The following is a 13,869-nucleotide window of genomic DNA, read 5'->3' on the forward strand; positions in this document are numbered from 1 at the left end:
ATTATTTGTTTCTGACTTATTTTTTATTTATTATTTTGGTTTATGTAAGAACCAATTATTTAGTGCTTGTGTGAGGAATTCTGTGGTTTTTTGTTTAATTTTATGTAAATTAAATAATTTTATTATAATTAATTTTTATATTTTTTTTATTTAAAAAAATATTTTATTTAATAAATTAAAAAAAAAAAATTAAAAAAAAAAAAAAATTTAATAAATTAAAAAAAAAAATAAACGTTAAAAAATTTATTCAAAAATTCTTTAAAAAAAATTATTTAAAAAATTAATTTCACATAATTTGTATGAAAGTCAAAATAAATATTTAAAAAAAATAATAAAATTATTTGAATTAAAAAATGTAAAATAAAAAAATTAAAAATAATATTTTAAATAAAAAATTAATTTAATTTGAAAATTTTTATGATTATTTAGCATGAATTTATGTCGAAAAATAAAAAAAATATTTTTTATTATTTTGTAGATAAAAAAAAAGTCAAGAATTGATAAAATATATATTCTGATAAATTATTTTAAAAAAATCTATTAAAAAAATATTATAAAAAAAAATTAATTGCACATAATTTTTTGCTAAAATCTATACAAAATAAAATTTGTATAAAAGTTAAAATAAATATATAAAAAAAATCAAAATTATTAAAATAAAAAACGTGAAATAAATAATTAAAATTTTAAAAAAAAAAATAAAAATTAAAAAAAATTAAACAAAAAAAAAAAAAATAGAAAAAAAAATAATACAATATTTTTTTAATAAATAATTTTAATTTTTGCATAATTTGTATCAAAAATACTTAAAATAAAAAAAAATTTCAAAGTTAAGGAAACAAAATAAAATTTTCTAATCAAATTCAAGAAAAATTAAAATTTTCTTCAAACATCAAAAACTTCAATAAATTAACGATCAACGCATACTTTTGCGTAAAATCAAACCATGATCAGTAAAAAAATCAAGTAAAAAACTCAAATATTTGATATTCACACCAAACAAAAAAAAAATTTCATTTCCCTTTCTGGCTGACTGCAGATTCGACTTAATTCACTTTTTTTTTCTTTGTCAACGACTTTTATTAAATAAAAATATTTTCATTATTCCAAATTGATTGAATAACGGTTCATTCGCCGCTTGTCCACGCATTTTATTGCATAATTTCTTGAATAACTAAATTCTTTTTTTTTTTTTAATAAATAACGATTTTTTTTTATTTTTCATTAAAAACTGACGATAAAAAATAAAATAAATTAAAAAATAACAAACAAAAAAATAATTTCAAGGTACTTTGAGTCAACAATTTCCGATAATTTCCTGTAAAAAAATAAAAAATCTAAATTCCTCGGATAATTCCGCCATGCCCGCCTCTTCGATTGAAATTATTATTCGCAACTACGGGTCGCCACGCGTTATTTCGTTCGACATTTCCGATGCGATCGACAACTTGTCCCTGTCGGTTTTGGTGCTGCTTGTTATTTTCCTGCTCGAAAAAGTCAATTATCGGATGGTAATTGTAATTGACGCGTTTTGCGGCGTCTTGTTGGGCTTTCAGCAGTTTGATGTTTGTCGTTGTGTTCACCGTGGCTGCCAACGAAGGAGTCACTCGTTTTCGAAAAATGTTCTGCGTGACAACTGACGACGGCGGAAGGACCGTAACTTCGTTCGTGCGATAATCCGAACTTGCTGAAGTTTGATCGTTGGCTTGTTTTCGCAGCGGTTGCCCCGGACGACGTCTTCCTGTGATCGGGAGACGATTTTTGAACTGAATCGTGGGATCGTAACTCGACACTGGCGGACTGAGGAATTCATCGAGAATGGGAATTGAGTTGCTTGGCGTGACGGCGATGTGATCAAAAGCTGAACGAATGGGTTGTTTCGCCGCCAATTGATGATTGTTCTTCAGCGGCTTCATTTTTCGCTTGAATCCGTCGGTATACTGATTCGCGATGTCGTCTTCATCCGCACTGTTTGTCTCCAAATCCTTCAAAGTTGAGTACTGAATGTTACTTGGCGCCGCTGATTGCAAATGTGAGTCGTCATCCAGCTCGAAATGCGTTTCGTAAGGATCTTTCGTGTAATCTGGCAGAATTGGCGGGAAAATTTCTTTGTAACCGTCGATGTGACACGAACAACAAGTCGGCACTTTGAAGATGTCGACATGCAAGCCGCGAGAAACGTCCCAACTCAGCAAACGATGGTAATTGTAAACTTGGATGCAGCGCGAACGGTAATTATCTGTCAAGTAAGAGCAGGAATCCAAAGGAGCTCTAAAAGTTTTTAAGAAAAAAAAAAAAGATTTTTTGATGGAAAATTGTTAAAAAATGAAATTTCTTACGTGCATTTCTCCAATCTTAAGGTTTGAGTGTGACTTCCGGTGTTTACGATGTATTTCCATTCGCCAGTAGCGGAACGAGCTTTTTGAGGACGAGCGAATTTGATGATACTTTCGCACATTGCGCCTTTTGCTCCGTCATCTTGGCGACTGAAATTAGAGAAAAAAAATTTTTTTTTATTAAATTTGATTTAATTTTCATATAATTTAATTCTAAAGTTCAAAAAATAAAAAAAATAAAATATTATTAAAAACTAAAAATTATAATTTAAAAAAAAACATTTAAAAATAATTTATGGAATTTAAAAATAAATAAAAAAAATTCAATAATAAATTATTTTAAATATTTTAATTAAAATAAATAAATAATTTAAATTAAAATAATAAAATTAAAAATTTTTCAAGAATATTAAAATTAAAAAAAAAAAAAATAATAAAATAAATTTAAAAATAAAATAATTATTTTTTTATAATCGTATAAGTTAAAAGTTAAAGAAAAAAATTTAAATCAAATTTTTACAATTTTTTTAGAACTTTTTATTTATTTTTTTACAAAATTTAATAAGTAAAATTAAAAAAATCAATTTAAAATTTAAAATTTTAAAAAAAAAAAAAATAAATTAAAAATAAATTAAATTTAAAAAAATTTAATTAAATTAAATTGAATTTAATTTTAATTTATTAAAAAAAAATGATTGATAATTAAAAAAATTTAATTTTCCTAAAATAAATTTAAAAGTATAAAATAATAATAAATATTTATAAAAATTAAATGTTTCATAAAATTACAACTTTTATAAAAGAAATTAATTTAATTTTTTTAGAAAATTTTTTAATATTGTAATTTACCTAATTTAAAAGAACCTAATTTATAAAAAAAATTATTTAAAAAATTTTCAAAAAATTTAAAAAAATGTTTCAGAATTTTTTTTTTAATAAATTTAAAATTAATTGGAAATTTATCACGAGATTAAAAAATAATTTGTTAAAAAAATAAAGTAAAATAAAAAAAAAATTCAGAAAAAATTCTTCAAAAATTTAAAATTTATTCGATTAAAAAAATTAAATATTTTCTTCAAAATAAAAAAATAATTAAATAAAAATTTGAAATTTTTCTAAAAATTAAAATAAATTCATTTAAAATTAAAAATTTGACAAAAATATTAAAAAATTAAAATTTTTTTAAAAATAATTTCATTAAAAAATGAAAAACATACCGATTCGAGCCATAAAATTGATCAAAATACTCCTCAGGTCCCAAATGATCGGATTTATCCTTAAAATCTGCCAACAACGCATGCATCGCTGTCTTATGACGTTTAATACTTCTCATAACTTGTTCCCTAAAAAAACAAAAATTCTTCAAAAAAAAATCTTTTTTTTCAAGTAAAATTGACTCACATTGGATAATTTTTGACTTGCAAACACACCGTACTACTAAATTTCTCACAAATTTCTTCAAGCGGTGCCGGAGCTAAAGTTTGTTTTCTCGCAAGAGGCCTTTGTTGCTGTTGCTGCTTCCCCGTGACTAAAATTCTCTTATTTTGAATAATTTTAGGTCTCACAACTCGCACCAATTGCTCCGGTTGAGGCAAATTTTCAAAATCTGTTGAATTTTCGCTCGAATTTGGATCCATCGTTGTCGTTCCAACAGCTTCAAACGTCAAATCTTCAATTTCATCCATCGTCATGTTCGTTTCCGGCAACAAAAATGACACGAAACCCCCATCGGATGCCATCGCGGTTTGATCTTGATGCTGTTTCGTCGCGTTAAACGAAGTCATGTTCATTTTTCGCTCGTGATACGTCATTTGGAGCTTTTTCTGGATGTGATCTTCGGCTTCGGAGGTCATTTTAAGAGGCAAGGCTTGCGGAAACATCTCTTTTTCGCGTTTATTTCGATCGTGCGAGACATTTTTGACGATCGCTTCGAGATCTTTGTCATCCAAATGCATTCGATCGTCCTTCAAATTGGCAACAACGAATTTTGTGATGTCCGTGACGGTGGCTTGAGTCTCTTCTTCGTCATTTGGAGCAACGGGAACATCTTTTTTGGTCGAATCAACTCTCCGATGGAACCCTTCAGGACGAGGAAGCGTGAAAAAACTCCTTCTCAAAAGTTGCATCTGGCTCGGTTGTTCGAATTCTTGGATTTTCTTCCGTTGCTGCGACAGATACGCACTTTCCGCTGCCATTTTGATCAAATTCGCGATATCCAAGACAAGAGGCAAGATCAAGTCTTCACGATTCCCGAAAAGTTGCTTAACCTGAAAGAAGAAAAAAAAATTTTTTTCAATTGAAATTTCTTTAGAAATCGGCAAAAATCGACTTTTTTGCATATCAACAGAGGAAATCAAGAAGAAATGAAGTAAAGTGACATCTTAACCGGTTTTTAATTCACTTCAAGTAGTTTGCTCTTACTTTTTATATAAAACGCAAATAATAAGGTTTCTTTAATGTTTTTAATTCGAAACCACTTCAGATACGGCGTTCTATTTAAATTAAACTTTTTTTTTCGATGAAACTTTTACTTGTTAACTTTTTTTGCGTTTTAATTAATTTCACTTATTTACTTAAAAAAGTTCAAGTGTAGGTGAGATAAGTGTCCTCAAGCAAAAAAAAAACGTGATTTTAGATAAAAATAAATAAAATATTGAGGAAGTCGTTTGAGATAATTTGATATTTATAAAGGTCAAGTGCGTGTTGATGCGTGTGAGTTTTGATATTTATCTCTCTAATCTTTAAAAAAAATATTTAAAAATTAATGGAAACTTTTTCGGGTTCGTCGTTTTATTTAAATCTTTTGTTTTTTTATGATTTATTGGCAATTTATTTCGCATTTTATTAGTTTTTATGGCTAATTTTTTTTATAAAATTAAAATTTCTTGTGTGATTTTGTGAGAAAGTTGTCCAAAAAGAATTTTAAAAAATTAAATTAAATAAAAAAATTTTTAAAAAAAAATAATTTCAAAAAATTTAATTAAATAAAAAATTAATTTAAAAAATTCAATTAAAAAAATTAAAATTTAAATTTTTAAAAACTTTTATTTTTTAAATTTAATTAAAAAAATATATTAAATCTTTTAGGAATTATTGAACTGAAAATTGATAATTTTTTAAAATTTTATTTTTTTTTAAATTTTTTCAATTAAAAATTTTATATTAAAATTTAGAAGAAAATATGTTCTAATATTAATATATTTAAGAGAAATATAATTTAACAAAATAAATTAAAAATTTTTAATTAAAAAAAATTTTTAATTAAAAAAAAAATTTAAAAAATTTTAAATTGAATTAATTTAAATTAAAATTAAAAAAAATTAAAATAATTTTAAAAAATTTAAATAAAAAAATATTATTTAAAAAATTTAATTAAAATTTCAAATTAATTAAAAATTTTAATTTTTTAAAATATAAAATTTTCTTAATTTTTTTTTTCGCGATGAAATTCATTTTTGTGACAAATCGATAATTTTTTTTGGCTTATTTATACAGAAATTTTAATATTTGAAATTTTTTTTTTTAGAAAAAAAAATTTTTTTTTAAATTTAAAAAAAAATCCAATCATATTTTTGCCTTATGAAAAATTACTCGTCAATATTGGTCAATTTTTTCGCAAAGCATCAAAATTTTAGAAAATTAAAAATTTTTTATATTGTGTAAAAATTGAATAGATTTTTGAAAAAATAATTTTTCAAAAAAAAAAAAATCTACAATTAAACATCGGAAATTCAGAATTTTTCTTAAAAAAATTGATATTTTTGTGATAATTTAATAATTAAAAAAAATTTTGCATTAAAAATTTAAAAATTTTTAATTTTTTTAATCATTTAAATTTATTTTCCATAAGATTTTAATTTTTTTAAATTTATTTTAAAAATTTCTCAAAAATTATGTTTCTTAAAAAAAATAAATAAAAAATTAATTTTAAAAATTACTTAATTTTTTTTTTAACGATATTTGAACTTAAAAAAGCTTCATTCTTGAAATATATTAAAAAAAATTGTCAAATTTTCTCACAAAATCTCATAATTTTTTTTTCAATTTCAGAATTCTACAAAATCTCACCTGTTCCAACGTAAGTACTCTATTTCCATCAACTTGCGCTTGAATCAACGCCGCCAACGTCAATCTTTGCGCCTTCGTCATCATCCGCAGCACGGGCATCACTTCGACAAACTTTTGCCTGAGTTTCGTATTTGCCAACGCCCGAATCAGCACTTGTCTAATCTTCCGTTCTCGATGTGCAAATGCCGCCGACGTTTGATTTTGCTGCTGCACTGCCATCAGTTGCTCCGCAAATTCATCCCCATCTCCCAAGTAATCGTCTTCTGTGGTAATTCGACTGTTGCTGCCTCCATCGTCGAATTCAAAATCCGGCAATTCGTCGTCGTTGTCGTCGTACTGAGATGCAAATATCGCCGTCGTCGCGAATGAAATGAAAATCACAAACAGCAGATTCGATTTCATTGTTCGCCGTCTTTTTGCTTAATGTCGCGTTACGTTAAAAAAAATTGATAAGCGCAACGAGTCAATGTACGAAGAAAATGATCGCAACTCGTTTGTTTTGTTTGTTTGTTTTTTCGCTTAAACGTGTGAAAGTAAATGAAATAACAGCTATAATGTAAGCGATTGTTGTCATGTAGCACAGAGCGCTGTCTTGCTGACCGTGTACCGTGTTTACTGGTTTATTGCGCGTTTCGTCACACCGATTGCTTTCTTCTTCGCTTGCTTCTCTCAGCTTCGTATTTAGTTGATCGAAGTGTTGATTATCGTTCTGTTTTCTTTTTTTTATTTATTAATTTTGTATTTTATGCCAGATTTGCTCTTTTTTATTATTCTTTTTTTACGAAAAATCACAAAGAAACGCTAAATTCAAATGCATTGACCCAAATATTCACGATGATTTATCATTTTTCAACGGTTTTTCGGTTCTTTCTCTCTTTCTCACAATTTATCTAGGTTTCAATTTTGCTATTTTTGATCAATTTTATGAATATTTATTAATTTCTTTTGATATTTTTGTGGGTTTTATTGCGTTTTAAGGCATTTTTTGATGAATTTTGTGAGAATTTTTTGAGAAATTTTCTTCCCGGATGCCAATTTTTTCACTTCTTGAGTTTTAATTTATTTTTATTTTTTAATTTTTTTTATTGAATGTCAAAATTTTTAATTTTAATTAAATTTTTTATTTATTTTTTTAATTTTTATTTTAATTTCTCGTCCCGGATGCCAAGTTTTGATAAAATTTCCTCCCGGATGCCAATTTTTCTTATTAATTTTTTTTAATAATTTTTTTTATAAATTTAAAAAAAATTTCTCTTCAATTTAATTTTTTTTTCCTTTTTTCAGGTAATTTCTTTTATTTTTACTTTTTAAGTTAATTTTTTAAAGTTTTTTTTTATTTGTTTAAAATATTTTTAATTTTAAATTTTTCTTTGATTTTTTTACTTTTTTAATTATTTTTTTTTAATTTTTAAATATTAATTAAAATTAATTATTTCTTTTTTTTCATCAAATTTATTTTTTAAAAAATTATTTTTTTTTTAAATTTTTAACTTTTTAAATATTTTTTCTTAAAAATTTCCTTTCAATTGTCAATTTTTCGATTTTTAATTTTTTTTCTTTAAAAACTTTTAATTTTTTTTTTTAAATAATTAATTAATTATTAATTTTTTATTTTAATTTTTTTCAAGTTCACGGAGAAATGCTCTCTCTCCCGCGCACTTTTTTTTTCAATGTTACCACAACCTTGGCTCACGATTAACTAAACAGCACTTTAATAAAAACTCTTACAAGCCGGAATAAATGTTTTGCTATTCAACATTCTCCATTCACGAAGCACACAGCTCGCATGCAGCGCATTGGAAAAAGTTTGTCCGTGACCTAGAGAGAATAAAATAAAGCAGAGTGTGATACATTTCTCCGCGCACATGTTTGCTGCTGCTCGTACGGAGAATTATAGAAATATATTAAATTTGCTTGTGTGTGAAAAATAGAGTAATTTGACGATCGAGTAAGAAAGAAGAAGAAATAAAGATTTGATGAATGAAGTACAAATTGCGCGTTGAATGCTGAATACTGAAGTAGATGAATGTCGTCGGATGTGGACACATTTTATTCGGTAATTAAAGAGGGAAACAGTAGAAAACTGGATTTAGAATGAAAAATTTCACTTGTCAAGTTGTTGGTGACCGATTTTTTGCATTCAAAGAGATCATTTTTATTCAAATTTGATGGATTTCGGTCAAAAATTTAAATTTTTTGAAAGAATGGAAGATTATTTTCGTTAAAAAAAGATCATTTAACGGTATGAATTTGATAATTTTTTTTTTTTAAATTTACAAAATTTTTGTTTTAAATTAAAAGACTAATTATGGGAAAAAAATTAAAAATTTTAAATTAAATAAATTTTGTTCAAAAATTTCGTTTAATTAAAAAATAATAATTTTAATTTCCTATTTTTTTCGAAATATCGACTGAAGTACAAAATATAAATTCAGTTTGATTTTTTTAATTTTAATAAAATTAAAATAAAAATGTAACTTTAATTTTTAAAAATTTTAATTAAAGCCAGAAATTAAATTTAAGTTAATTAATTATTTTTTTCAAATTAAAATTTATTTATTTAATTCTTCATTTTTGTTCTATTTTAAAATTTTTTTTTATTTTAAAATATATTATTTTTTTTAATTATTTATTTAATTTTAATTTTTTTTAATTTACGAATTTAAATTTATTTTTTTTTTTTAAATTTATGAATTATATTTTAATTTAATTTAAAATTTTAAATAAAAACTTTTTAGAAGTAAATAAGTCTTAAATTACATTTTTAATTAAAATTTATTAAATAACAGAGAAAAATTGAAAATTATTGTTTTAATAATTATTTTTTTAAATATTTTGAAAATTACAATATAAAAAAACTTTAATTTTTATTAATTAATTTTTTTATTAAATTTTTTTTTTTTATTTTTTATTAAAAAAAATAATTTTTTAAATTATTAGAATATTAAATTAAATTGAATTAAATAAATTAAATTATTTTTAATAACACGGAATTAATTAATTAATTATTTATTATGATTTTATTAATTATTTTTATTTTTTTTTTCTTAAAAAAAATTACAAAAACGGATTAATTTTCATCAAAAAATAAATAAATATTAAATTTTAAAGTCTTTTTACTTAAATTCGCTCGATTAAAAGAAAATTTTCTCCTACGTAATTTTGAATTTTTCATCTAAACGAAAGATTTTGACATAAAAATCATTTTTTGAGACTTTTTATTAAACAAATTTAACTAAAAATTAATAATTTGAAATAAAATTAATTCAATTTCGAACTAAAATTAATTTAATTTAAATAAATTAATAAAAATTAATTTAAAAAATTTTAACTTTAAATTCTTGTTCAGCATCTTTTCTAAAAATTTTATATTAAAAAGCTCAAAAATAACCTTCGACTCAACATAAAAAATTTCTGAATTCTTTAAATTTCTTGACATTTTGAAACAAAAATTTTTTTAAAATAATTTTAATCAGCTCTTTATAAAAAATCTTCACATTTTATCTCTTTGGTATCAATTTCTTCATTAAAAAAATTATTTTAATTCAATATTTGCACACTAATAATCTCCAAACTCCTCTTATTTTTTCTCTCATCTCTTATTTGTACATTTTCCAGGTAATCATCGACCGTCTTCTCCGTATCCTTTAATTTTTCCTCATGTTCTTCCATCACATGACTCCTCATCTTGCCCCGATTCCACATCGTTTTATGACAAATGCGACACACAACTCGCGTCTTGACTTTTTTATGCACCGACAAAATGTGTTTCGTCAACGAATCCTTCTGCCTGTACTTTTTCTCGCAATGCTCACACTCCAAATCGGGTCCATTGTGCGTCATTTGATGTTTTTTCAGTGTTCGAGCGTTCCTAAACGTCTTTTCGCAAATATCACAATTGTATTTAACGCCTTCTTGGGTTTCACGATGGATTTTTTTGTGAATGTACAAACTCGCTTCCTGCTTGAACGACGCCCCGCAATCGTCACAACTGAAATTTTTGTCTTGTGAATGCACGAGATAATGCGAATTGAGGTAATTTTGACTTTTGAAGCATTTTCCGCAAGTGTGACAAACGAAATCTTTGGTATAGCAGTGAACTCGCTTAATATGCGTCGCCAAATGATATTTCACGGCGAAACATTTCTCACAAATGGCACATTTGAAGTTTTTCGAGCCGGAATGTTTACTCAAACGATGATTTTCCAAAGAACTCCTCGAAGGCCATCGACTTTTGCAAATTTCACACGAAAAAGGACGATTTTGGGGCAATTTTTGGTGAATTGTGATGCGATGACGATACAAAGCCGACTGATTTGACAACTTTTTGCTACAAATTTCGCATGAAACTCCTTGATTTGCTTTGGTTTCGTCATTTTTTTCGTGTTTTGCCTTCAAATGGACCCGCAATTGGCTGGATTTGGTGAAAGTATTGCCGCAAAAGTGACAAATGAACGATTTTGAAGCATGAAATTCAGTTTGATGAGTTTTTAAATCCTCTTTTGTGTTGAAATTTTGATGACAATCGATGCAATTGATGGATTTTTCGTTCGAATGTAAGCCTTTGATGTGAATTTCGAGCGCTGAGGGAACTAAAAAGGTCGCCGAACATTGAGGACAGTTGAATTCCGGGGATTTTTCGTCATTTTCTTCAGATTTTTCATCAAAACTTCGATCCAAAGGTAATTTTTCTTCATTTTCAGTACCTAAAATTGACTTTAAATCAGATTTTTCTTCATTTTTTCGTCTCAGATGAACCGCAGCAACTTTCAATTTGAACTGATAGAACAAAATTAGCTGAACTTTGCATCCATCACAAACGTAGGAGTCCTTTGCAGCTTCCAACTGAAGACAATCTTCATAAATTTCAGCCATTATGAATGATTTGCACTCCGGAACTTCTTTATAAAGGTCATTAGCGGCTTCAGGATCCAATAAAATATCACAGGTAAGACACCGAAGTGCCATTTTTAGCTAAAAATCAACGAAATTCACGAAAATTCATCAAAATATTTTTGTTTTGTTCCATTTTTCATCCCGATATGCACTGGGATCATCGAAAAATTCAAATTTTGCATTGGGGAAACCACTCATAGTCACTCAAAGTCACTCAAACCACTCACGGCACTCTGCCCCAATGCAGAGAAAATAATTTCCGACAAATCCCAGTGCAAAAAAAATAATTTCCGACATCGTACCGTGTACGTGTATAGACACTCGCTTCCAGCCTGGAATAATGGAAGTGATATTGGAAGTAATGGAAGCCGAATTGGAAGTCATGGAATGTTGTTGTCAAAAATCGCACGCTTTCAAACCAAAAATCCTCCAAAAATAATGGGTCGCGGCAAGTTTCACAACAGTAACAAGCGAAAATTCGACAAAAACCGGGATCAAAAAGGTCAGGGCTACAAATTCCAAGACAATAATGAACCTTCAACAGGGTAAAAATCGAAAAAACTCCTTTTTAAAAAAAAATTTCATTAAAATTCCCTTTTCAGCTCATATGGCAGCCTCAAAGAATCCGCTGTCGGCATCGAATCCTACACAACATCCCTCGAAAACCGCTTTTCCGGCGCCATCAAACAGAGATTCTCCGATTTTCACGTCAACGAAATCGATTTAGACGGGATCGAAGTACGTTTAACTGACAAAACCCTCCCGGAAGAGCCAAAAATCGACTTTAGCGACGTCAAAGAGTGTTCCTTGATCGACGAAGGGCTCGTCACGCTCCAACAATTTGATGAAATCAAGGAAATTGTCTCGGGAGAGGATTTCGAGCGTAAAGTTTTGATCGATGTGACACTTTTGGACAAGGAGAAACGTGGTTTGATCCATCAAACGTTGAAAAAAGTCTTCAAACACGACATTTTGGCAGGAACTAAAACCGGGGATGATGAAAAAAAGTTCATTGAGGTCAGAAAATTCAATTCTAAGAACCGGGATCGCAAAGATTGGCTCTGGCCTGAGGAATATTTGACGTTTGTCATGTACAAGGAGAATGTTGACACAGTTCAAGCTATAAATGCACTTGCTACAAAGTCGGGGTTGAAGCCAAATTTGTTCGCATATGCTGGCACGAAGGATCGGAGAGCTAAAACGAGTCAAAAAGTTTGTGTTCGACGCACGGAGCCACAAAAAATCGCAAATGCAGCGAAATATTGTCACAATATTCATGTCGGAAACTTCAAATTCGTCAAGGAAACGTTGAAATTGGGACAATTAAAGGGAAATCGCTTCCGAATTGTGCTGCGAGACGTCACGGCGGAAGATGAAGTCATCGCCGCAACCATGAACGAGTTCCAAAACAACGGATTTGTCAATTATTTCGGCTTGCAACGCTTCGGGAACTTTGCTACGATCCCAACATACGAAATTGGGAAGGCTCTGTTGAAGCAACAATGGAAATTGGCATGTGAATTGATCATGAAACCGCGTGATGGGGACCCCAGCGACATCAAAGCGATGCGGGAACATTGGTGGGCGACACGAGATTCGAAAGCGGCACGAAAAATGTTGCGATTTTCATCGACAATGGTCGAAGCTCGGCTGTTAGATGGCTTTTGTAAGACCGGAGAGACGGATTTTTTGGGCGCTTTAACAAACATCCCGCGAAATATGCGACTTTTGTATGCCCACAGCTATCAGAGCTTCATTTGGAACCAAGTAGTAACGCGACGCGTCAAAGAAATGGGCCTCAAACTATGCGTGGGTGACTTAATTTTCGCCGAAAATGCCGTCGAAGCGCCGCTCGAAGCAGAAATCGACGAAAATGAGCCGGAAATTGAACCGGAATTCCCTGTTGATGAGTCAATTTACAAAAAAATGGTCCGCCCGTTGACGGAAGAAGACATCAAATCCGGAAAATTTTCAATTTTTGACATTGTAGCGCCTTTGCCAGGACATGACGTGACATATCCAAGCAATGAAATGGGTGAATGGTATAAGGAATTGCTCGCGGCGGATAATTTATCGTCAGAAGCGTTGAAACAACCAAAGAGAAAAGTTTATTCTCTGACGGGATCTTATCGGAAAATGTTTGTAAAGGCCCAAAATTTTAGCTGGAAGGTGCAAAAGTATGAAAATCCGACAGAAAATTTAATTTTATCCGATCTTGAAGTGCTTCGAGGGGAGAAACTCGAAGAAAAATCAGAAAATGGCGAATTTAAAGCTGTGATATTGGATTTTGTGTTGCCTTCTTCGTGTTATGCGACAATGGCTTTAAGGGAAATTCTCAAATCCGAGCTTGAAGTTAAAGATGTGCTTGAAGATGTTGAACCGGAGTGCAAAAAAATCAAAAAAATAGCTGAAATTGAATAAAATTGACTTTAATTTACGATTTTTTGAAGACAATTACTTACGGATGTTCTCTCGAGAGACAATAAAAAACCTTAACTTTGGTATTTTTTCAATTAAAACCTTTTTTAAATACAATTGAAGCGAAATATTTTGTGTGAAGCCATCCATG

General features: G+C 28.0%; 3 protein-coding genes across 3 annotated transcripts; 1 reads left to right on the forward strand and 2 right to left on the reverse strand.

Moving 5' to 3' along the window:
- Positions 1-1,337: 1,337 nt before the first annotated feature.
- LOC134829061 (neurotrophin 1) lies at positions 1,338-6,806 on the reverse strand. The gene is made up of 5 exons (XM_063842053.1): positions 6,405-6,806; positions 3,738-4,603; positions 3,554-3,679; positions 2,340-2,486; positions 1,338-2,271 (listed from the first exon to the last, which is right to left on the reverse strand). Exons 1-5 carry the CDS (start codon positions 6,804-6,806, stop codon positions 1,338-1,340), a joined length of 2,475 nt encoding a protein of 824 aa, XP_063698123.1.
- Positions 6,807-9,920: 3,114 nt separating this feature from the next.
- On the reverse strand, positions 9,921-11,427 carry LOC134831335 (zinc finger protein 26-like). Its single transcript, XM_063845047.1, has one exon. It carries the CDS (start codon positions 11,370-11,372, stop codon positions 9,945-9,947), a length of 1,428 nt encoding a protein of 475 aa, XP_063701117.1. The 5' UTR covers positions 11,373-11,427; the 3' UTR covers positions 9,921-9,944.
- A 268-nt stretch (positions 11,428-11,695) lies between these two features.
- LOC134829438 (pseudouridylate synthase 7 homolog) lies at positions 11,696-13,869 on the forward strand. Its single transcript, XM_063842502.1, has 2 exons — positions 11,696-11,845; positions 11,903-13,869. The coding sequence occupies exons 1-2, from the start codon at positions 11,739-11,741 to the stop codon at positions 13,719-13,721; spliced, it is 1,926 nt and encodes a 641-aa protein (XP_063698572.1). The 5' UTR covers positions 11,696-11,738; the 3' UTR covers positions 13,722-13,869.

The sequence above is a fragment of the Culicoides brevitarsis genome, chromosome 2 (genome assembly GCF_036172545.1).
Source record: "Culicoides brevitarsis isolate CSIRO-B50_1 chromosome 2, AGI_CSIRO_Cbre_v1, whole genome shotgun sequence".
NCBI lineage: Eukaryota > Metazoa > Arthropoda > Insecta > Diptera > Ceratopogonidae > Culicoides > Culicoides brevitarsis.